Below are 24671 nucleotides of genomic sequence, written 5' to 3' on the forward strand. Positions count from 1 at the left end.
CCTCCCCCACGCCGCCTGCGCACTTGTTTTCCACCACGGTAATGCGACTTGACGGAGACGACGCGCGCTCGACTCGAGGTCTTAACAAAACATTAGTGACCTTCGCCCAACATGGACGCTCGCCCGCTGGACAAATGCTCCGCTCATGTTGTCTTTGCGCTTGCATTTATCGGGACATATTACGGACAATGGACTTTGAACCGTTTGGACAGTGAACCCCCGTGATGTTGTGCATCAAAAGTTGTGTGTAATGGCTTATAGCGGCCACAAGATGGTGGCAAAGCAATTTGTTTTATTAGACAAAGCTATGGCCTGACAAATTGGATTTCGTCCCCTCGGCGCCAAGATGCCACCAAAGCAATAGTGGTCCCTCGACTTAACTGTTACCTGACTTTTTTTAAAACATAATTTATTTATATATTTTTTTAGATGCAAGCATCGCACAGCTTTTTGTTTTTTTTTTTGCTTCAAATTGTGCGCAAATATTTAGTACAAGAGCGAAATGGTGGAAAACATCAAAGATGGGTGAACAAAACATTCTTTGACTTTTACCAACCACGCCCTAATAATGATGAAATGATCCATTTTCCATAGCCAGGTTTGTGCCACGACACTGTCTGAATCCCATCCTGTGGAAGCAAAAAGGTAAGCAGAGCTGCAGTGCTAGCGTAAATTAGGCTTTGCTAACAGTGTCCCCATATTGCTCAGGTGTAGAAGTTCTTAAGACAAAAAATAAACATTTAAAGCAGGGAAAGTTGAAGAAATAAAGTCATGATAAATGAAGTGCACACAACATTGTAACCTTGGTGAAAACCTGCAAGAAATTGGTGCCCCTAAAATAGGTTTTCAATTCCCAATATATTTTAAAATATGCTTGTAAAGCACAACTGCTCCAAAAACAAACAAACAAAAAAAAGAATTCCTCAATTAACTTGTATTTGTTTACTTTGCACCTAGACGACATCAAAGCGATACTTTAATTGACAGCGATTAGGTAAATTTTTTAGTGAATATTTTATTTTGTTTTTTTACAAATTAAATGGACATTGTACTTAAAAAAATAGAATTTGAGAGAACTAATCCATAAAATATATGTTAATAATTAGACTCACAGTTGATTTTCCCGAAACGTTTCGGTTTGCGAGACAATAATATGCCTAATGATAAATAAAAAGAAAATTCCAACAATTTAATTGGAAATTTAAAAACTGACATTCCACCTCTACCTTAATCTTTAATGTGATAATTAATCCATTTTGATTTTGAAAAGCTGTATATAGTTTAAACAATTTCATTGACAAAAAACCCAAGAAATTTTATGCCTCCTGAATGTGCACCTCTACCTAAAACTTTGAAACTTTTGCTCATTAATAAATGCAACATTTTTGATCAATTAAAATGTTCTTAATTGCCTCCTACTACTGTGTCACTTGAGGTCAGAGTGTGAAGCTCGCCGTGGTGACGTCATCTTACGACCGCGACGAGGGGGAGGAGACGATGACGTCAACGCACACACGCGCATACGTTCAGTCCATCCACGATGACGCGCACACGCATGCAGTGAGTGAGTGAGTGGCTGTCAGCGAGTATCTTGCTTGGCTTCTCTTCCCTCAGACGGTGAGTTTGATCAACTATGTTGTCATTCTTATTTATTTGTTGTGCTCCAAGTGCAAACGGTGAAGAAGCGCAATTTGACGCGGAGGGAGGAAGTCATCGTTAGATTTGAAACTTTGGTGTTTATTGGGGATAAGCGGAAGGACGCCTTAAACGACAATTTTGGCTCTATACATAATTATATTTATTCATGTTTTGGGGTTTAAAGAGAGGTTTAGATGCTCGGATGTAATTCAAACACTCTCTTGGTATTTCAGGGACTTTTTGTTTTTAATGTCTTTCAGCGTAATGCTCGGTGGTCTTTTGCGCCCCCTGTTGGCTGCCTGCGGGCTTGTGCTGCTGCCCGCCGCCGTCGCCGTCGTCCACTTCAACTACAACAACGGTTTCTACTATCATGACGTCAGCAACGGCACGGGCAACGGAGAAAGTAAGTGGGCACTCATTCACTCACTCACTCACTCAAAAGGATTTTATTGCAAGTGAATGTGTCATAATAATTATTATTATTATTTTTAAAAATCATATCATTCAATTATTTGTATTTCAAATCTGTTTTCAGGCCCATTGTAGTTTGCATCATTTATTAAAGTCAAAGTTCATAATGTGCATAATGTTACAGCAGCCTGGAAAAAATTTGGATTAAAATTCAACCCAATTTATTTCATCTATTTATTTTTGGGCGTGTGAAAAGAACCTTTCAAGTTGTGTTTTCCTACAGTCTATTTCAACGGGGTTCGTCTGTACGTGGAGTGCCCGCAGGCGTCCGTGTCAGCCACCAGGGGCAGCAGCGTCACCCTTCCCTGCCACTTCCACTACGAACCCGAACTCAGCACGCCCCGACGCACACGGGTCAAGTGGTTGTGGTTGCCCGCCAACGCCGTGGGCGAGTCCGCTTCCTCCTCAGCGGCAGCCATGGAAACGCAGGTGATGGTCGCCATGGGCAACCGCCACCGCAGCTACGGCGGATTCCGGGGTCGTGTCCGACTGCGACGCTCTGCGCCGGGCGACATGTCGCTGGTCATCAACGAGCTGCGTCTCAACGACACGGGGCGGTACCGATGCGAGGTGATTGACGGGTTGGAGGACGAGAGTGTCACCGTGGAACTGGAGCTGCGAGGTGAGTGGACCGACTTCCGTCTCGGGATCAACGTGGACCGGCTGGTTATTCTTGACGTCATTTTACTTGAACCTGTGTGGTGTATGACGATTGATACCACTCAGCGCCATCTTATTCACATCAAATAAAGTTCAGATGTTCTAGTAAGCTTTTCCTGACACAAAGGTTTTTGCGCCAACGCGGCCGGCGATTTAAAACTTTGACAAAATCTTCAGTTCCAGCTGAAGAAAAACATCCTCAACGGCCGCCACTATTACGCTTCACATTTGGTAAGGCTGTTTCAGCAATGTTATTTGCTGACCAGCACGCAGACCTTTCGGAATTATGCCAATAATTTTCAACCTTGGTTTTAATTGGACATTTTTCTACAAGCATACAAAAGATTTTTTTTTTTTTTTAACAGATAAAGCTTCTTTCTGTCTTTCTACTGAAACTCATACCCCAGACATTTACAGAAGATGGGAGGTTCTTGTCACATAAACTTGAGCGCCATTACTTGCCAGAAATTCCTGCACTCCCTTCAATGTTGACGTTGGCCTCACTGACCATTTAGTTTTCTTCTTGTCGTTTTGTCGTCATGGAGGGATGTCCAGTTCTTGTTAATGTTCTTGGTCTCATTTAAGGAGGGGTGTGTAAACTTTCTATATCCTCTGTCGTCTGGAGTTGTATTAATGATGTGTTGGTCTTCCTTTCTTGTAGGCGTGGTGTTCCCGTACTACTCTGACAAAGGCCGCTACCACTTTAACTTCCTGGCGGCTCAGCAGGCGTGCCAGGACCAGGACGCCACCCTGGCCACGTTTGAGCAGCTCTTCACGGCGTGGGAGGAAGGCCTGGACTGGTGCAACGCCGGCTGGTTGGCCGACGGCACCGTGCAGTACCCCATCACGACGCCCCGCGACGGTTGCGGGGGGTGGGACTTGGCTCCGGGGGTGCGCAGCTACGGCCAACGCCATCGCCTCCTCCACCGCTTTGACGCCTTCTGCTTCTCCGCTTCCATCAAAGGTCAGGATGAACTACCGATGACCTGCCGGCTCTGACGTTAAGCCGTTTTGGGCGTTGGCCCTAAAGATACCGAAAAAAAAAAAAAAACTGACTTCAGTACTTCCCACCATTGCAAAACCGACCAGTGATTTTTGTCAAGTGATGTGTGGTGTTCTCCTTTCCGCAGGGACCGTCTACTTCCTCGCAAGCCCGACCAAGCTCAACTTCACCGAAGCGCTTCAGGCGTGTGCGAAGAACTCCGGTCGCATCGCCAAAGTGGGCCAGCTGTACGCCGCGTGGAGGCTCACAGGATTGGACCGCTGTGACGCCGGCTGGCTAGCGGACGGTAGCGTCCGCTATCCCATCGCCAAAGCCCGCGCCAACTGCGGGCCGCCGGAACCGGGAGTGCGCAGCTTCGGCTTCCCGCCGCGCCACCAGAAGTTTGGCGTCTACTGTTATCGCTAAGCTCTGGGCAACCTGAGAGGTTAGCTTTAGCTTTAGCTTTAGCCTGCAAGACGATGGGCATTATTGAGTGTGTTTGCGTTGATTGCTCTCCTCTTCCTCCATTAGACCACAAGTAACTGTGACGACAACGTCTTAATGCCTTTTTCCCACTGCACAGTACTCGCGTGGCTCCGCTCACCATCGGTTTGGGGCAGTTGGTTTTCCACTTCATTATGAAACTTCATCAGGGGTTCTCGTGACTGAGGGCAGCAAGAAAACGGAGCGAGGGAGCAGGACGGAAATTGTGGAGCATGCAGCGTCCAGAGCTAGGAAGACGCACCGGGTAAGCTAGCGTTAGCGTGTGCGTTCGTTTTTGTAGCCGGCAATGCCACTTTTTTTTTCCCCAAGTATTCAGTCTTTGAGTACTCACCGAGTATACCATATACTTTTGATATGTAAAGTTTAATTCAGCACAATGATAAAAAATTGTGAACTAAGACTTTCTTTCCGACGCAGATGATGATTTGCCAATTTGTCCGTTTAAATAAATAAATAAATATTTTCTTTTTTTTTTTTTTTTCTTCCTTAAGGATCGGCGGCTGCTTTTGGCAGCTTCCATCACTACACGATACTCTAAAATAAAGCTAATATCGGCCGCATATCGATATCGGCACCCGCCTATTCCTAGAAAACATTAAAGACAATTTAGTCCTCACTCAACCAAATGCAAGTTTTCATCATAAACTGAACTTATGTGTTCTTGTAAACGAAATGTAACCTAAAATCGAGAGTAACATGTTTTTTGTAAACGTCAGACAGTCGAGAGTCTTTAATGAACATGCACTTTTTTTAAATTTTCTTTTTTTTTTGTTTTCATGAACATCCTAGACAATTTGAGTCGTTACATGGCATGTTTGTGTAAAACTGCAAAAAAACAATTTAAGTCTTTATGCGGAAACATCAAGGACGATTTATTCATGAATGAACCTTCCGTACGTGTTGACGTCGTTTCATGTTTTTTTTGTAAATTCAGCATCTGTAAACTGACTCGCTGCCCGACATTTGAGATCATTGCGATATTTTCAAGACCCACGGGATATTTTCTTTAATGACTATAAATAAACTAAATCAACCAAATGAAGAAGAAACTCTTTTCTGCCCCTTTTCCATTCTTTGATAATCAGAGTTAGAACAAAGGTGTGTGTTCCAAATCGCAGCCGCTTCTCCCAGTCGACTCACAAATTGCGCCGACATCTAAAACAGGTCATTGCTGCCATCTACTGGTGGTTTTGCATCAGTAAAGTTGTTTCCAAATTTGCAATTTAGAGTGAAACAACATCGGACATTCTCCCGCCCATCTCTGTTGATAAATAAAATTGACGAGTATACTCGTCAATGGCAGTGAGTGAGTCTACCATAAGTTTTGGTCAAAATCTTTGTAACCGTGGAGACCAAGTATCAATAGCAAGTAGAACCACACTTCGACGACGAGTAGGTACCGTGCAGTGGAAAAGGGGCATTGTCGCGCTATCGGGACCGCTTGTACACTATTTAAATGATGTCAAGGAATGAATCAATCGGAGGTTGACATTTGGAAGCTGTTTTCTTTATTTGGTTCTCACTTTCTGCATTGTTGCGGGTTCCAATACTTTGATGGACACACTGTAGGTTGCTCGAGCAAAAAAGACCTTCGGGTCATCATGATTGTATATATTGACCTTTCTGAATGTTTTTTTTTTTTTTTTAAATGACGTTCTGCCTCCTAAACGGCTGGTCACAATTCTTTTTTTTTTCCCTCAATGTGATGTCACACTTAGCATATATTTAGCTCCTCGCACTTGTTTGCCGAAGTCTGTGACTCTTCGTTACGTGTTGCTTTTTCATTCAAAAGGTGTTTCGATGTATCTGCTTGGTGTACACTTGTTGCGGCGTGGAATGGAACATTACATAAGCTTTTCTTATTTTGTATCATTTGATATGACAGAATAAATCACTGCAGGTCACGTGCTTTGATTGATTTTTCTACTCCGTGCCAGTCGTGCTCTCAATGAGGTTGTCGGGCAAATTGTGGAAGAGGCAGCACATAAAAAGAGAGGAAAGGGAGATACGGCATCTAACATTTAAAAATACATCTGGGATCCAAAATGAGCGCCGGACGCACACCTCACACAAAGAGCCGATTTGTTAGCTTTTATTTATTTATTTTTTTATTTTTATTTTCCACACGAGGCTTGCAGGAATGTGAAGACAAACCAAGTGATGAATTTATTCCTCCATTTAGTCGGAGAAATAATCGCAAATAGCAACGCTCTCTGGATCATCGCTGAAATGCAATCAAAAAATGAAATAAATAAACACATCCTATTAGAAATGTGGTTGCGCAAGTGCACGCATTGGACCAAATGAAGCTGTTCTCCAAGAATCATTTCATGCACACACGCACGCACACACATCGACCGTATTCCATCTTTTATTTGGCGCAGCACACTACAGCAGACTGCATGCTCACGTCAGGATGATTGCAGAGAAACATTTGGACTGAGATGTTCTGAGCACATATTTAACTTCTGTTTAATATTTGTTACTTCTTATTGCACCTACTTTTAAACAAAATAAAAAAAGAATTTACTGACTATTTACTGTCACTTAAATCTGTTATGATGTCACATTCTGAATCTGCACTCTAAAACACTTTTGCCCGGGCAAAGTGCGATATAAATCCGTTATAGTTTGCTACTTTACTGTGAGAACAAGCAAAAAAAAATCAAAACAAAAATACCTGTGTAACACTTATGTTATGTAAAACAAAAAAACCCCACAAATGGATGCTTTGGGCCATCACGTTCGATAATGGACAAATCCATCAGGTTCCAAAGACAGCGCAACTAAGTAACTGATGACATCATTCTAGCACTCGATTCAACGAAACGACACACGATGAATAATGACAAGAAAATTGAATGTTATTGACAGATCCTGCTGCTCAAACAGTTGAAGTGTCCAATATTTACAGTGAGCCCCATGCGTTAAGCCAGCGACGGGTCTCCGCTAACAACCACTATTCAAATGTGACTTTGTACGCACAGACACACACACGCACACACCCCCACCCCCACGCACGCACACACACGCGCGCGGACATGGTAAATTTGGTGTGTTGTTGTGAATATAAAAAGCTGAGTTTTTAATCGACATCAAAATTAATTAAAATGTCTCTAAGTAGCTTGACGGTGCTTTCGGCACACTTCAGATCCAATTTGACACGTTTTACGAGCACATCAAACATAATTTAGAGCAGGTGTGGGCAAACTACGGCCCGGGGGACACACGTTAGACGTTTTAATCCGGCCCGCCGAACTTGGAAAAAAAAATAATTTTTCGAAATACTGTTTTTTTTTTTTTTAAGATATATATTTTGTTGTAATGCTTTTGTTCGCTTTCATTTAAAATTAAATGTTTTTTTTTTTTCTCCGATAAGGTGAAGTTACCAAAACACTCCATCCATCCGCTCCCGGTCTGGCCCCTCAGTCAAATTTTAGAACCCTTTGTAGCCTGCCAATCAAAAAGTTTGCCCACCCCTGATTTAGAGTCTTCGATCAACCTAACAAATGATTACGTCTTCCGTAAACCTTTCCTGTCTTTAATAAACTGATTTGTGAGCAGTGTGTTCAAAAAATGTAAACCGGTTTTATACTGAAAAAAAAATTGAATGTGAAAAGCATGATTTTAATATGAAAAAAAAGTGATGTTGGCACTCAAGAATCACAGTCTTGGAATAAAATCTTTGAAAAAAGTAGCCCCCACGGACTAAAGAGTACAAACACCCCCCCACTCCCCCATAAAAAAGGGCAAAAATATAGCAACACGCTATCCTCGATAACACTTTGGGCTTCTGTTGGCTCCTCCAGTAGTACTTGTGCTTGGCGAACATGACTTACAGCTCTAAATCGTAGACTCTATAAATAACATAATGAAAGTGCCTTCACTAACGACACAGAGGGAAAAACATGTGAGACAGTCACATCGTCGCTGTCTAAATGGGTTTTAGTGCTCGTATTTACATTGGAAGCTGGGCAAAATGCTTTTTTTTTTTTTTTTTTTTTTTGGTCAGGGCGTCCACGAGAGGGGTCCTTTTTTTGTGAATCTCACTTGGGCTTCATTCAGTCCTGCTCAGAGCGTCTTCCTGTGCTCCCGTCGGCTTCCCAGTCCTCGACTTCTGCTCCTCACCGATCGCTTGTGTAGCCTGTTGCCGCCAGCTGCCGGAGGGCCGAGAGAAAGATTGGCGGTCACGAATGGACAGTCGATGCAAACGGCAACAATTTGAGCTTTGTTTCCTCCGTCCGATGAACATTAGCAAAGGCTTTGGTATTATCGGATGCTTCCACAGCAGTCTTGAAGTGTGGTATGTGGGATTTCTCAAGTGCAGGTGTGACCAAGTCCGGTCCTCGAGGGCCGCTGCCCGGCCAGTTTTAGATGTCTCCCCCCTCCGACACACCTGATTCAAATGATCTGCTCGACAGGAAGCTTTGCAGAAGTCTGATAACGATCCTGATCATTTGAATCAGGTGTGTTGGAGGAGAGAGACATCTAAAACTGTCCGGGCGGCGGCCCTCGAGTACCGGAGTTGTCCAACCCTGCCCTCGTGGTACGCAAAACCTTTTTTTTTTTGAAGAATCAAACATGACGTAATTATAATATTTTGCCCCAAATTGTAAGATAGTTTGAAAACTCACTCTCTGTACATTCCACTTGTGGCCTCTCCCACTGCCCGTTCTCCATGCAACGTATGACAGGTAGGTGGCGCTGCGTGTAGCCCGCTTGACACTGGTAACGCACTTTAGAGTTGACGGCGTAGCGATCTTGGGTGATGCCCATTGGTGAGCCGTGGGCAACCTCCGGGGGTGTGCCGCACCCCGCTAACAAAGAGAACAAGGATGGAATCAAGAAGCAAAACTTTTCATTTGGATCAGCAGTCAAATTGATAGTCTATTGGCTGTTTTGTGACATTTCCATTACGTTTTCACTTGCACTTCATTAGACTTTGTCCAAGAAGTTTTTAAATTGAAGATTTGGCCAGGTGCATGAACAATTTTCGAGACGGTTCAATTTACTTCACCTGGAAAGGTTATAGTGCATCTTAGGTTCATCCCGAAAATTAAATAACTTTTGGTGAGTTTTTGTATTTCCCTGATTCGTGCCCTCATCCAATCAGAAAGTCGTTCGGTATGCTCCTGCCAAGGATCAAACAAGGAAGTCAATCTGCATTAGTTCCGACCTGGTTGAGTCTTGCATGAGAAGGGAAGGTAGTAGTTGCAAGGAACGTCGTTCCACTGGCCTCCTTCGTGCCCGATCATGACCACGCAGTCCTCCCCGGAGTTGAAGTAGTTGTCAGGTTGGTTGGGTCTCCAGTTCTCGTACGTCTGAGACAGAAATGTTGCAAAAACGTGACGTGAACTCTGGTTCCGAGATCTGGCAAAACCAACAAGTGTTTGTTTCAACTCACCAGAGCACTACCGTCTGTCCAGCGGAATTCATTCTGGACTTCTTTGTCGTTGAAACCTATCCACTCATAATCCTGACCTTTGGCTGTGAAGATTTAAGATATTTCAGAGGCCAGTTCCACAAATGTATATTTGCATCTGAAAAAAAAGGGGTCTCACTTACAGTTGAGAAACTGCTGCTCCTCTTCAGATATGACGCTGACCAAGTGAGCATTGAGCTCCTGACAACGCTGCTCAGCATCTGACCAAGTGTGTCTGTCGGCAAAGTGGAGGTAACAACTTCCCATGAACTCCAACCAGCCCTCGGGACAACCATGTACAGCTGCACGCAATTTATATAAAAAAACAACAAAAAAACAAAACAAAACAAATATGACTTTGAAGATCCCTGATCTTTTTTTCTTTTTTTTTTGTGCACTACAACAAGCAACGTACCCTCTTCTACTCCTGGCTGCTCCACAACGGGAGGGGTTGCCAGTGAAATTGACGGTGCAGTGGTTGGGCTGACGTAGACGGGTTCTGGAGTCAAAACGATAACTGTCGCCTCCTCGTGCCCAGACGGTCCGTTGTAGTCTGGGTAGGTCATTGTGGATCCAGAAGGAAAAGCGATAGAAAGCCCAGCAGTTGATGACTTGTCACTGCCTGAGATTTGAAGATGAATTCCCGAACCACTTTCGTGGCCGCTTATTTCTACAACCCCCCGGCCCTCTTCTGGATGGGGGGAGATGGTAACTTCCGTTATCCTGTCTTCTGTTAGAAAGATGACATCACCATCCGTCTGGGAAGGTTGGCCCGAGGCGGAACCGCTGCCTGAAAGACCAGATGGAAAACCTGAAAGACCAGATGGAAAACCACTTGGAGAGCCACTGGGGTATCCCGATGCATAGGAATGATATCCAGTCAACTCTTGATCTCCAGATGGCTGGATTGTTAAGTCAATGGCACTATAGTCGGTAAAGGAGATGCCAGAAAATCCACTCATGCCTGACCCTGATCCAAACATAGCTCCTGATCCGGACATTTCAGCAGATCCATGCAACTCCTGCTCTCCTGAGTGATGAATTGTGAGGTCAATGGCGCCATTGTCTGTAAAGGAGATGCCAGTAAATCCACTGCCTGACCCGGACAAAGTGCCTGATCCGGAAATAGATCCTGATCCGGACATTTCAGCAGATCCATACAACTCCTGCTCTCCTGATTGATGAACTGTGAGGTCAATGGCATCGCTGTCTGGAAAGGAGATCCCAGAAAATCCACTGCCTGACCCGGACAAAGAGCCTGATCCGGAAATAGATCCTGATCCCAATATTTCAGCAGATCCATACAACTCCTGCTCTCCTGATTGCTCAACTGTCAGGCCAATGACACTGTTGTCTATAAAGGTGATACCAGAAAATCCACTGCCTGATCCAGACATGCTTCCTGACCCGGACATGCCTGAAGTCCACAGGACCCCGCTACCTAACTCCTGCTCAGTGAGGGTCGGGATCAACAGTTCTTTCTCTTTTCTATCCAGTATATTGATCAGATTGTCACCACTGCTGCCACTAATGTCTCCACTGCCACTGGCAGAACCTGAACCTGATCCTGACCCAACAAAACCAGACCCAGATCCTGACGCGCTATAGGAGTCTCCAGAGATAAAGATTGCGCTGCCACCCTCTGCTCCTTGTGGATCACCAGAGGCAGAATGGTCTCCTGACAGGATGTCTGTGTGTCCACTGAAGGTGACATCCAGTCCTGAAACAGAAGCTCCGCTCCCGCTGGTGGTGCTGGACTCGCCTGAAATTTGAATGTCCCCGCTGGCTGAATGATCGCCTGATCCAGATGCAGAACCATCAACTGGAACTTGAGGTCAAAATGAGGGTAAAAATGAATTAGAGACTGCATTTTTTAAAAATATTTTCTAATGTGCAGGTACTGCGCAATGCTTTCACAATAAATCTGTGTTCAAGATCCATTTGATGTGCATGAAGTTGGTCACAGCTGTCTTACCAGTTGGAGCAGTTAGCTGGGTTGTGATGTTTGTCTTTTGAATGGCCTCTTCAATTTCTGTGACGTTTAGAAGTGTTTCAGTGTCATTGTAACCCATGGTTGGTTCAACTAAAATCAAAAAACAAAATACCATATAAGAGTGGCCAAAGTGGAACGTAAATTCAAAATTGTACAAGAGTAACAAATAAAAGTGCAGACATCTAATTTGACAGGCATATCGTACTAGTAGGAGTGGCGTGATCAACTGCGACCGTTGTCTTGCTGATAACATCCACTGTCAGTAACTTGTCGAAAATGGTTTCGCTGACTGTGTCAATGGTGGTTTTGGTGTCAACTTCAGTGGCGGCGCTTTCACCTGTAAAACGCAGAATCCAGTCAGGACTTGTGAGTGGCATTCAGAATGAATTTACATTAAACCCAAAAGATGAATCCAGTCACACGGTTCCCTACCTTTGAAACAATAGGCGTCATAGCGTGAGTGCTCATCGGGATATCCAGTCTGGTTGGGGAAGGCGTAGATGATGTGCACGCCCACCTGGCCGCCACCGCAGAGGGATCTGGAGCTCGTGATGGGATATCGAACGCTACGGTCCATCAGCCAACCTGGGCGGCACTTGTCAAGGCCTTGGTTCCATGCGGCGTACATCTGCCCGGTCGTGGCCAGCGTGGTGTTGAGTTTCTCACAGTGCTGCACGGCCTCCTTGAAGGAGAAGCTGTCATAATCGCTGGTGAAGAAGACCTCACCTTGGAGAGAAATGGAAGCATCGAAGAGTTCAAATGCATGACACTCAGATTTAGTGTTGACGAATTTGGTGATATCAAGCGGAACTGGGTGCTGACCTTCCAGACGTTCCACATAACAAAATACATCGTAACGCTCAGAGTCTGGCCTCAGGCCATAGGATCGGACTCCCGGAAGGTGCAGCAGATTGCCAGCGCAATTATCTCGGGGTGACACGATTGGATACCTGAGCATGAGAGATATTTCTTTGAGCTGTTTCTCAAGACTCTGCTACCAAAACGTGTGCATTCATCCTGCTTCTAACGCACCTCACACTCTGGTCGCCAAGCCAACCGGCGTCACATTGGTGCAGGCCTTTCTCAAAGGCTGCCTGGAGCTGCAGCGGGCTGGCGATGACTGCGCCAATACTCTTGCAGGCCTCCTGGGCCTCCAGGAAAGTCAGCGTGTACCGGCCCGTGATCGGTCGGTAGTGGAACACTACACCTATTGGTGAAAAGCAGAACATTCGATTGAGGAGATCTTGGTCGTCTTATTTCATGAGAACAGCAAGTTTACCTGTGGGAGCCATGGCGGCGTCTATAAAAGGAGGTGAGATAGGCTTGGTGAGAATGTCCACACCTCCGTGCTTGATCTCTTGACCCCCTGGCGGGGTTGTGAGTCCAGGATAAACTCCAGGGGCTGGGGTTATGCTCATGATGTCTGGGAAAGGAGTGATCCGCCCAGGAACTGCACCTTCGTCATCGCTACCTGTTACGTGACAATAATGTAGTTTCAGAACTACATTTATTGTTACACAGATCAACATTTCCAAATCTTTATTGATCCAAGTATAAATGCTGAATCATTAAAGATTTTTTTTTGTTTTTATTTTCCTCACAAATGTACTTCTTTGGCAATGAGTTAGAATTAGTAAAAATTAATTAGAATGCAGAGCTATGATTGTGTTCATGAAGTACAAGAGGTAGATACACAGGTTAATTGTATCTTCGGTTCTCCTATGATTACTATAAATCACTGATTACATCTTGATGAACAAGTTTTTTTGAAGGTAATAAGTTTCAGACCAATTAGGTGAAATGAGATCATTTTGGCACACTGGTTGGGATTTACTGATTTTGATATTCTTTCATTGCAAAGTTGACAATTTCAGTCCAAATCATGTGAGATATAACATGATAAAAGACAAAAGAGTTTCAGGGGGTCGTCCTTGAGGGGTTGGAGTTCTGGGTTTGTTACTTAAGGGCATCGCCGAAGTGCTACAGTCCCAAAAATGTGGTCCTTAGCTGGTTTTAATACGCCATCTTCTTCAACACTGAGATGTCGTCATCCTTGTCAAGGTCGAGCAAGTACCTTGGAAGCAGATGGCGTCGTAACGAGAGCTGGTGATGGGGTATCCTGTCTGGTTAGGGAACAGGTAGACGGTTCTGACTCCCAGGAGCCCGCCTCCACACTGAGGCCTGGCAATGTTGATGGGGTAGCGTACGCTCCTGTCCCCCAACCAGCCGGCATTACACACATCCATGCCGCCCTTCCAGGCCAGGTAAAGCTCTCCGGTGGTCGCAAGTCTGGCGCCCAGTTTAGTGCACTGATCGTCAGCTTCGTGGAAGGTGAACTTCTCCACGGACATGGAGTAAAAGACTCTGCCTGGGAGGAGGAAAATGAAATGAATGAATGAAAGAAATGAAATCTCCTATGCTATAGTCATTTATGGTAATGTCCCGAGTGGATCGTTTAGGTCGTGTACTTTGTATCCCGTTGTGCAATTTACCTGCCATCTTCTCCGCAAAACAGTACACGTCATAAGTCTCATTGATGTCTCTAACTCCATAGGTTCTCACACCAGGAAAGTTTTCCTTGTCTCCGTAGCATTCCTTCCGAGGCTCGTGGATGGGGTACCTCAAAAAGGACAGTAAACGGAATTAAGTACCTAGACCCTGAATTGAGGAGAGGACGGTCTTAGGTAATCATGTATTTTCCTAATATTCTTCAAATGTTTTTTATTCTCTGTCAGCGCTCTGCTTACATTGATGTGGTGAAAACTAACATTCGCGTGCTCGGTGGACTCGAAAAGCACAAATCCATTCTCCATTTACCACAGATGAATGAATACTACCTAACAGTCTGATCAGATAGCCATCCGGCATCACACTGGTGGTAGCCGTCATCGTAGGCGGCCTGCAGTTGGGCGGGCGTTGCAATGGTGGCGCTGTTTTGGATGCAAGCGGCCTTGGCCTTTTCAAAGGTGAGGGTGTACCGGGTGGTGATGGCCCGATAGTGGAACACAATACCTGTGACGTAAAGATGGAGACACAATAGGTTTCATCTGACATGCATTGATTCATGGCATCTGACAAGTTGTTTCCACCATGGGACACAGTTTATGGTCCAGTTTGGAACTGCTATCCTGAATTTCTCTTTGTAATGTCTACCTGTTCACCAACCAGACCGGATACATCTTACCAATCTCACAATAGGGTGTCATCGCAAAATAAAACAATGTCAGCCAACTAACTCAACGTCTGCCGGCGCCTACTCCTGCTCCAGCGAATGCACGCCAAGGCATTCCCAGACCAGCGGTGAGTCATAGTCCTCCAAGCATGTCTGAGGTCTGCCCTGAGGTCTCCTCCCATCTGGACATGCCCCAAATACCTCACAAAGGAGGCAGCCGGGAAATATGGACTGGGAAACTACTCTCAGTCCCTCGTGGATGCGGATTCTCACACATTCTCGAAGGGTGAACTTGAGTGCCTTGTGAAGGAAAGTCTTTGTATTTGTGATCTTTTGATGCGTGCCTCAAGCTCATAACCAGAGTTGAGGGTGGTAATGTGGATCAACCGGTATGTTTAGCACTTTGTCATTTGGACAGATCCAAGAACCAAGGTACTTGAACATCCGCCTGACACAGGACAACTCTCCCATCCCGACCGGGAACTATTTCTTCAGATTTACAGATGACAAGTTTCATCCCGAATACCTCACGCTCACCTTTTGACACTCGTAATAACTCAATTCAAAACACAGACGTCACCACTGAACTGGACCAAACTGTACTGCTAGATGGAAACAAGCCAACCCCAAATTCAATTGAAATGGATATCACATTGTCGTACCTTGAACCTGGATGTCCACGGTGTCGTAGTTGTCCTCGATGCCGTGCATGACTTCGCAGCGGTAGGTGCCCGAGTCTTTAGACCTCAGCTCCGTTATCTCCAGGCTGGCGTCTGTGGACACCAGCGGGTAGTTGAACATTGTGACTCTGTCCAGGTAATCCCGCTCAACGTAGACTTTGCCCGCTGATGCCACCAGGATGGTTGTGACATTCTCCTTGGTGACAAAGGTCCATTTGATGCGGTGGACGAGTGGAGCGATGGTCGGGGCGCCCGGGTCACTGGCTGTGTTGTCCTGGAAGTAGCAGGGCACCACCACCTTTCCGCCCAGCAGGGGCCGGAAAGGCCCCGCCGATGGGATGTTGACACGCAGGGTGCCGTCCAAGCCTGCGTGAAAGACACGTCCACTGTAAGTATTAATGTAGACAACAGTACAGTCAAATTGAAAGCATTTTTTTTTCACTTAAAAGCTTTAAGGCATATTGTGGAAATTTGACTTTTTGATAATTGCGAACAAATTTCAATTTGGAATCATGCAAAGTTGAGCGTGCACCAAATATACCGTCATGGAGTGCAAATGATGCTGTTCCCGAGATGAAGGGCAAAGATAGACAAAGTAGAAACAGGGAAGTCATCTTCACCTAAAGAAAAAGCAAAACGACAATACATTTAATTGCAAACACTTTTCTCCAATATTTAAGATCAATTTCATTCTGGATTGGATTTTTCTTACAATAGTTTCTGGCCGGCAAACCCCCCTTTTCAAATATTATAGTTATTGGCCCATTTATTTTGCCACTTTCTGGAATAGAAAAACTATTAAAAAAATTCTGCTCTGTTGTCTGATGTCTTTATGTTTTGTCTAATTATTTTTTGCACTTCTTGGTCCATGATTTTCTTGCTTGTACTTTTTAAAGTACACAGTCAAAATATGTTTTATCCCGACATTTCTCTACATTTTTCTCATCTAAAATTGCTCTATTTTCTGAATTATACATTTTTAAAATCTTTCTAAAATTGTTTTTTTTTTTTCCCATACATTTTTTTTTTTTTTTTTAGATATCAGTCCTTTTTGTACTTTCTGTACCAAGGAAAACCCTAAAACCAAACTTACAGTACAGTTAAACTATTTTTTTTACTTTTTATTGTAAAATATTAGCATTTTAACTGTTTGTTCTTAAATATAATACAATACAACATTATTTATATCGCGCATTTCACAACAGCTGGACCTGTAACAAAGCGCTTTACATATAGTGTAATATCAATTAGCAGGTCATTTGAACACAAATTAAAACACATTTACATGCATATACGCACAATGGATGTGCAATAAATCTTAATAGAAGCAATATTTTTGAAATTTCCTTCAGTACACTGTGACGGGTGACTCCCAATGAGTTGAACGTCTCCAATGATTTCAGACTAAAAAGGATTCATTCCGCTTAAAAGCATTTGTAGCACAAGAAATTTTGCTCTCAGCTTCCAAGGGAAAATATGTAAATAGTATATAATTTAAAAAAAGTCACATTTTCTCAAGAAAACACTGTCGTCTCTTTACAATAAATTGATTGTAATGGAAAAACACCAAATAACATTCCGACTTTTGACAGATAAGTGATGTGTTAGTTGCACTTATATAGTATAACCACAGGAGGGCGCTCTGCTTTAAATAGCGCCTTTAAACCATTTGCAAACTCGAAACTGGCAAAAGTGTGTGTGTGCGCGTGCGCGCGCGCGTGTATTTGCCCGTGCGTGTTTGTGTGTGCGTGTAGGCCATTAACACTGACATACTGTGCCCAAAAACAGAAAGGCACAGTCGCCCCAATGTTTGTCCTGCTGTCTCAGCGTGCAAAATATCACACAGTGTGTTTAGATCCAAAGCGGATGGCCATGACGTAACTTTCTTTCTTTTTTGACTTTGGTTTCGGAGTCTTTGAAAAGATGTGAAAGTTTTTTTTTTTGTTGTTTTTTTTATATTAACTCTTGCATTCAGTTAATTTTCCATGCATGTTAAATGCTCCAAACCCAAATTCACAATTGCTCCACCAAATTATGAACTACAGATGTTTTCAAGGTGTATTAATACTCTGTCCGAGATGAATAAATGGGTATTTAATCATTACCCAAAGTTTTATTTGATAGGGGAAGTGTATTTTGCATGTTTTACACAACTCATTTTTAGTATCTGCGCAAATGTGGTGGAGCGCAGACAGTTCTGTTTTGGACTCCCTGTGAACACGGTCCCCCCACTGTCCCATCCAAAAAAAAAAAAAATAGATGGAAATACACGTCTTGGACTTGTTTTTTTTTTTTGTTTTTTTACTGTTTAGAGATTCCTTGATTCCTGTCTAAGCTTAAATAGCGCTCGATGTGAGAAAATTATCAGACGGCTGTTTGACAGTCTTCCTTCAGTACGGCAGTGATAATGAAAATAAATAAATAAATAAATAAATAAATAAACCCCGAAAGCTCATGTATGAAATTAATTGACAAAGATGAAAACGAAGGAAATTTTCACTCTAGTTAGTTTTGGTTAGTTTTATAAACATAAAATATTACTTTCAGTTAGCTATTGTTGTTTTTTTTCAAAAGCACTTTCCGTTTTATTTGATTTCCTTGAACAAAAATGTGTTTTCAATTTTAGTTTGAGTTATTTTCTTTATTTTTCTGCACAGTGCATGCTCACATGTTCAACATGCCCAAAACTTCCCACTCCACTTGAAAGGCCAACGGGTGCACGTTTGCCCGTGGAAATGTGGTGGCAACAAACAATTCTCAGGACTGTTTCAAGCGCCGTCATGAACACTTTTGCCACTCTCACCTCAAATAGAGTTTTGTTTTTTTTCAAGATTCATACCATTCCTGCCTTTTACTAATAAATCAAAACTCAATTTTAGTAGACGCGGGTTGAAGTTGACCTCAGTTTAGAATATCATTTAAAAATATTTTCATTTATTTGATATATTGGGTCACTTTAGGAAAAGCCATCAAATGTCCACGTGAAAGAATGAACATTTCAGCTATACAGTTAATTTATTTACTTTTTGCTGTCAAATGTCAAAAAAAAGTTCACGTTTGACCCCAAGCGTATGTAGGGTTAAAGTTTACATGGCCAACAAGGACATTTTGAACATTTCCAACAAAGCACAGTGTGTTCCTGAGTGCACAAGAGAGCTAAAGAGTTCTCTCCAATAACAAACACAAAGTCAACACCTCGTGCTACTGGCCTAAAAGGCTCATTAGGGGAAGGAGGAGGGAAAAAAAAGACAACTTTCCCATTTTAGTCACTGGAATCACGTATTTCCTGCAAAAACTTGGGACTGTATACTCAACTGCAGATGGGTGGGGCTTCTGGATTTGGACAAACATGTTTTTGGACGAGTGAGTGGGATGCGACAGTTGAGTTCAAGTGAAATCCAAGTTAAAAATGAGACAGGAATGATTATCCAAGCAACAAAAACAACTTTCCATGCTTTAATCAGTCAGTGACTGTTAGGTGCTACTGTTTTGGTTAGCATGTGACTTCAACTGGGCTTATGGGAAAAGAAAGGCATCTACTGGAGGGAGACATTCTTTTTTCTATTTTTTTTTTCTCAAAATGGAGGATACGATGATATTTGGAAAATTCCACCAAAATGTTTTGAATTATGTTATGTTGTAATTTTATGTGGGAGGGGGAAGTGTAGATTGTTTTTAATAAAAAAAGAAGTTTACATGAATAAATCAATCTTTATTGCCACAAATATTTTTATTAGCATGAAGTCACAAGAATTAAGTCATTAATTACTTAAAAAAAGAAACAATTTTTTGTCATTTCAATTTCCACAATATTTCGTTGTTGTTTTATTGACTTAAAAGTTTTTATTATTTCATAATTAGAAAGTTATGACTTTTTCCCTCCCGAATTAAATAAAAATATTTTTTTTTTTTTACTCGATTGTAACGTCAAGTTTTTGCTATAATAAAAATGATCCTGAAGCGTTGTGTGAAAATTCCATAATTTTAATGCCAAGTGATCTTTCTAAATTTTCTTCTCCAAATGTATAATTAGTTGAAAGTAAATAAAACTGAAAATGTTGTGAAATTCCAACCACTGAGTGGCTCAAAGATGAAGTCTTTGACAAAGGCGGCAAATTGAGCCACTTGAGAACTAAAACAAGTTGTCGTTCCAGTTTTGACATCTAGGGGGCAGGCCTTGAAACTCTGCCAACTCCCATTTCCAAGATGGCCGCACTGTGAAAGCAGACTTCCCTTCACCCAGAAAGTCAAGTTGAGCCATTGAAAGAAGACTCTGAAAGTAAGTTCAGTGGAATCTCTGTTCTCGAACGACTCTGAGGTCAAACAAATCGGAGGTCGAACAAAAAAAGAGAAATTCTTGCTTTGCAGTTCGAACGCCGGTATGACGCGCGAGTGCGTACGCGAGGGTGGGGGCTGAGCGGCCAATTGACCAATTGTTGTCGCGTGCGGACGTGCTACATGCTGCCAAGTGTTTTAGCCCCGAATCATGCCTCCAAAGAAGGTCAGTGCAAGCAACAAAGCTGCTACTAGCGAAAAAAGAAAAGTAGTGCGTACAACTATTGCATTTAATTCGGTGTTCGAACAATTCGCTTTTCGAAAAGGGTTCTGGAACGGATTATGGTCGAGAACCGAGGTTCCACTGTAGTCCTTTGGTGCATAGTCACCTTAGTCAAAGTTAAATTTATCTTTCATAAAATTTGGATAGATTTTGCGGATATTTGGATTCAATATTTACACTAGATTTTATTTATTTTATTTATTCATTTTTTTTAATCTCTGTTTGTTTCCTTGCGTTCAGGCAGGGGTGTCCAAACTACGGATGGAGGCCATTTGCGGCCCGCCAACTAATTTTCAACTGCGTGTGGCATTTATCAAAAATGACCTTTGACCTTCCCAGCAAGGCTAGTTGAAGAATATATATATATATATATATATATATATATATATATATATATATATATATATATATATATATTATTATTTTTTTTATTCAAGGGTGGTGGTGAACAGAATGAAAAGGGAGGGAGTCAAAAATCTCAGTGCCACTACTACGAATAAATGATATAATATTTTGTAATTCCTTTTAAGAAGCAAAAATAGTTTCTTCCACTTTTTCCTCTGTGTCAAGGTTTGATCTGTGAACAGATCACTTGAATGAGCAAATCAGGTGAAGGGAAAGGTGAAAGCAATATGACCCAAGATGAATATACAATGTGATCCAAGTCTCAAATCATGATATTTGTCAAAATTCTAAAATCGAAAGAAAACAATCAAAAAACAAACAAGGAAGTATCCCTAAAAAGTAATTGTTACCATCTAAATCCTCCAGATTTGACTGTTGGCATAAAACTTTACAGACATTATAAAGTCAATTCGGAGATTTATCTCTAAATTCATTCAAAATGTTTGAAGATAATTGCTGACAGCATGTGAAGTGAACTATTTTGTACTAAATTGTAGAAACATTGCATGAAATATTTTTTTATTTTATTCTTCAATTTTTCTTCCCTATTTCTCATTTTAGATGGAAAACATTTGTTGAATTTTTACCCGTGTTTTGGATTTTTGCAGGTTAAAAAAAAAAGTAAAAAATGTTTAGTCTTTCAAAATGTATTCATATTTTTAATGACTTGCAAAGCTCAAACACGTTGTGACATGCAGGCATGAAAAAGACTAAGTAGCACCCATTTTGTAGTTTTGTTATTTGATCGGCAGTTGACAGTTAAAAAGCGGACACGCCCACAGCACGTGAAAACGGCGGAAAACGGCTTGATTTCACCAATCAGAATTTTATGTACTATATTTTTTTTTTTAAACATTCCGAATTGGCAGTCTTGTTAACGACTTTCGTCCAATTTACCAGACATTTCTTTTAAATTGACAGTGACTTTTAATCACTCTCCTGCAACAAGTTACTCAGCAATTTGTCATGGCTCAATTAAAAAAAAAAATATATACGACTTTCCCTCATTGACGCTCATCAAGAGTCATTGCCTCCAAATGGAGCGACTCTCCACAGTGTGTTCATTCATCTGATGGGACGTGAGGAGGTGGGGGGTGCGGGACGGCGGCCGCTCCCCTCTCCGCTGACTGTGGTATGTTCCGCTTGCAGCCGAGGTGACGGGCAATGAGGCCTTGGTTTGTTCCCGCTTATGGACAGGGGCAGGGCTTTTTGGGTGGGGTGCAACCCTGCCAAGGTAAATACAAGGGGCGACCCCTCCCCCTTTCCTTCTCCCCCCTCCCATCCCCAAAACCCTCCAGAGTCCCACATTGGCAGAACAGAGTGGACATTGATATGAACACACACACAGTGCAAAACACACAGACGCATGTTGCCTCACGTCTGATGCGAGGAAATAGATGTGTGTGTGTGTACTGTAAGGCTTATGTTTGAGAACACACACACACTTGTACAGCGCGGAAAAAAACCCATCACAGGTGGTTAACGGTGCATTAGTAGCACATATTCCACATTGTCACGTCACATACACGGCTGCTGTCGCGATTGTGAGTTCCAAATGGACAATTTCCGACAGTCCATCCATCATTTTTGTGATTTGTGGTGCAAAATGTCACATTTTCTCTCTTTCATCCAACATCTGCCAATTGGAATTCACAATGGGAGCCCAGGGAGCCCCACGTCGCCATAGTAACGGGAAGTCGCCTCCAAGGAGAAAGGCGACCGAAAATTCGCTTTTGGACTGCCAAAGGTGCCCGAGATCCAAAAATTTTTGAAAAGAAAAAAGGCTTTCAGATGTAAACAGCTCACATTCGAGAAAAGTCATCAATGATTCTTTTGTTTAACCAGGATGTAGCCGGACAGAAAAACGGTCAAAAAGTCTGCCAAGACCAGCGAGAGCAAGAATAAAAATTGCTACATTAAATGTTTTTTTAACAAGAGAAATGGCACTCTTCAACATTATACTCTGTAAAAACACATCGTGCTGCTCATTTTAGTGTGTGCGTCTCGGCCACCTGGGGGCAATATCATACAAAAATGCAGAGCATGATGTCCTCTCTTGGCTTCTCAGTACAGCAGTGATATTAGTCCTTCTTTGAAGAGGATAAAGAATATATGCCAGTGAGAATTGTCATCTTGTCTGTAACTTGCTGACCTGTTTGTGTGGAGAGGTTCGATCTACGAATGGAAATGAGCTATTGCTAACTTCGGCACGTTTACGCCAGTGTTCATTAGTGTGCATTGTCCCTTTCAAATAAACAATAAAATGAAAATAAAATTTGATATTGTTTGCTTGAAGGGTAACAACACCGCCGGCACATAAATGTTGATTTTTAGCCCGGGGGGCCTTCGGGCTTTTCCAAATTTTTGTTTCAAATACACAATGTGTCATTCTCGCGTCTATGTTCAGTTTGTGCGTAACCCTCCGTCCGTGAGTAAGCGTCTCTCATCGGCAAAATATTTACAAACTCGAGGCACCACTGTACTCAGGGAGTTCTTATTGTGACTTTCGGCTTGTTCCATCAGGGCATTTAGGAAAGAAGTAAATGAGTAACAAAAATGTAAAAATGAATAATAATCGATTGTAAAAATGTAAAAGTTCAAGATGCGGGTGGTACTGTCGATTTGCCCTTTTGAATTATTTCAAAGTCCTGACCGACATTTTTATGAGTGCTTAGTCAGCTCTTTCCAACAACAAAGGTTTGATTGAACATCGTTTGACTCATTTGTCCAATTCCCATTTGTGGGCGCCAAGTAGGAGCCCTTGATGGCCCCCGGGTCAATGTGAAAAGACAAACGCCAGAGAAATTTGAAGAAAAGCCCTCAAACCTCATAAATGCTACATGGTATTGAAAATTAATTGACATTCATTTTTATCATTACGAAAAGTTTCACGTGTTCACGTTCAATTAATCCTCCAGATGGCTTTCACAATTTCATTGCTTTTAAGAGTTTCCAGATTCAGATCGTCCTTGACTTCCACTCAGTCCATCGCAGAACTTTCACATGCACAACATGATCAGCTCATTTCAAACGATATATATCTTACTCGCCTGGGAGTACAATCCCCCCCTCTCCCCCTCCTAGCCCCCAAAGCGCTCCTGTTGTCAGTATTGCCGTGTACATACCGTTGATGCTCCGAAGCTCCTGCCGGCCAGTGACTGCGGGGGCCTGTGGCTCCTGTCCGAGTGGGAGAGCAGAAAGAAGCTTTATTCAAACGCGAGTGCACATTTAGATGTTGGAAAGGAGGAGGAGGAGGAAGGGAGGGAGGTTGGGGAAGAAAAGGAGGAAGGAGGGTGAGGAGCAAGATGTGCTCCTTTCCTGCTTAGGGACTGAGGTCAAGCCTGTCGAAGATGAAATGGGCAAGGGTTAGGCTTACGGTGATGTCAAGTGATTCATTTTTTTGAACTAATTAATCCCCCCCTAAAATTTCATTTCCATTATTAATCGCGATTAAACACATTTGTCAACTTCTATTTTTTGCGACGCTTGTAACAGATATTTACTTGAATAATATCTTGGAATTGATGCAAAATCACCAAATATGAAGTATATTTAATTCAAAGATCGTTCTTATAGCTTTCTTGGATTCTTGAATCCGATCTAAATGGAGACATCTTTGCAGACATTTATATTCAAAACATTTCTCAAAAGTGCCCACTTGCGCCACACTCCAGCAATGTTGGTTTAAAGGCCCAGTGGTAACTTGAACACAGTGTGTTGTTCTGAGACGTGCTAAAGATAAATATGGTGCAATATTTGCAAAGTATGCCAATTATTTTTTAAGTAAATCAAAGTGAGTTAATTGAGTTAAAATATTGAACGGAGTTAAAAAAAATGGGATTAATCACCTGAGTTAACACTTTAATTTGGATAGCCCTGATATATATACATATATATACACACATATATGTATATATATATATATATATATATATATATATATATATATATATATAGGAGTGTTCAAGGTATTGGTCAAGTTTCTTAGAATGTCCAGCGCGAATGAAAAAAATAAGTTAATAAAAAAAAAACCAGCTGTTGGTGTTTGTTTGAGCATGCGCTCACCTCCTTTACGTGCGCCATTCAGAGTACTCGAACATTTGCAAAAAAAAAAAAAAAAAAAAAGGCGTGTCCCCCACCAAACTCCAGTCAAGAGCATCAATACGTGCCCTGTGCTCGCCGCCCT

At 42.4% G+C, this 24671-nt stretch overlaps 2 protein-coding genes across 3 annotated transcripts; one reads left to right on the forward strand and one right to left on the reverse strand.

Annotated features, from left to right (window-relative positions):
- The first annotated feature begins 1470 nt into the window (after nucleotides 1–1470).
- Nucleotides 1471–6159, forward strand: hapln3 (hyaluronan and proteoglycan link protein 3). Of its 2 annotated transcripts, XM_088297668.1 has the most exons (6): nucleotides 1471–1617; nucleotides 1899–2041; nucleotides 2333–2731; nucleotides 3431–3733; nucleotides 3900–4196; nucleotides 4335–6159. In XM_088297668.1, the coding sequence occupies exons 2-5, from the start codon at nucleotides 1903–1905 to the stop codon at nucleotides 4175–4177; spliced, it is 1119 nt and encodes a 372-aa protein (XP_088153794.1). In that variant the 5' UTR covers nucleotides 1471–1617; nucleotides 1899–1902; the 3' UTR covers nucleotides 4178–4196; nucleotides 4335–6159. The 2 variants fall into 2 exon arrangements, with proteins under 2 accessions (XP_088153794.1, XP_088153793.1); XM_088297667.1 differs by having other exon boundaries at nucleotides 3900–6159.
- Nucleotides 6160–6610: 451 nt separating this feature from the next.
- acanb (aggrecan b) lies at nucleotides 6611–23664 on the reverse strand. The gene is made up of 19 exons (XM_088297669.1): nucleotides 23611–23664; nucleotides 16064–16142; nucleotides 15505–15888; nucleotides 14508–14682; nucleotides 14163–14290; nucleotides 13745–14038; nucleotides 12950–13141; nucleotides 12703–12877; nucleotides 12493–12620; nucleotides 12103–12396; nucleotides 11876–12007; nucleotides 11653–11760; nucleotides 11062–11505; nucleotides 10093–10935; nucleotides 9821–9979; nucleotides 9660–9742; nucleotides 9432–9576; nucleotides 8890–9072; nucleotides 6611–8412 (listed from the first exon to the last, which is right to left on the reverse strand). The coding sequence occupies exons 2-19, from the start codon at nucleotides 16134–16136 to the stop codon at nucleotides 8327–8329; spliced, it is 4026 nt and encodes a 1341-aa protein (XP_088153795.1). The 5' UTR covers nucleotides 16137–16142; nucleotides 23611–23664; the 3' UTR covers nucleotides 6611–8326.
- Nucleotides 23665–24671: the final 1007 nt, after the last annotated feature.

Source organism: Idiotropiscis lumnitzeri, chromosome 6 (assembly GCF_059441095.1).
Source record: "Idiotropiscis lumnitzeri isolate Australia: NSW breed Sydney's pygmy pipehorse chromosome 6, RoL_Ilum_1.0, whole genome shotgun sequence".
NCBI classification, from domain to species: domain Eukaryota; kingdom Metazoa; phylum Chordata; class Actinopteri; order Syngnathiformes; family Syngnathidae; genus Idiotropiscis; species Idiotropiscis lumnitzeri.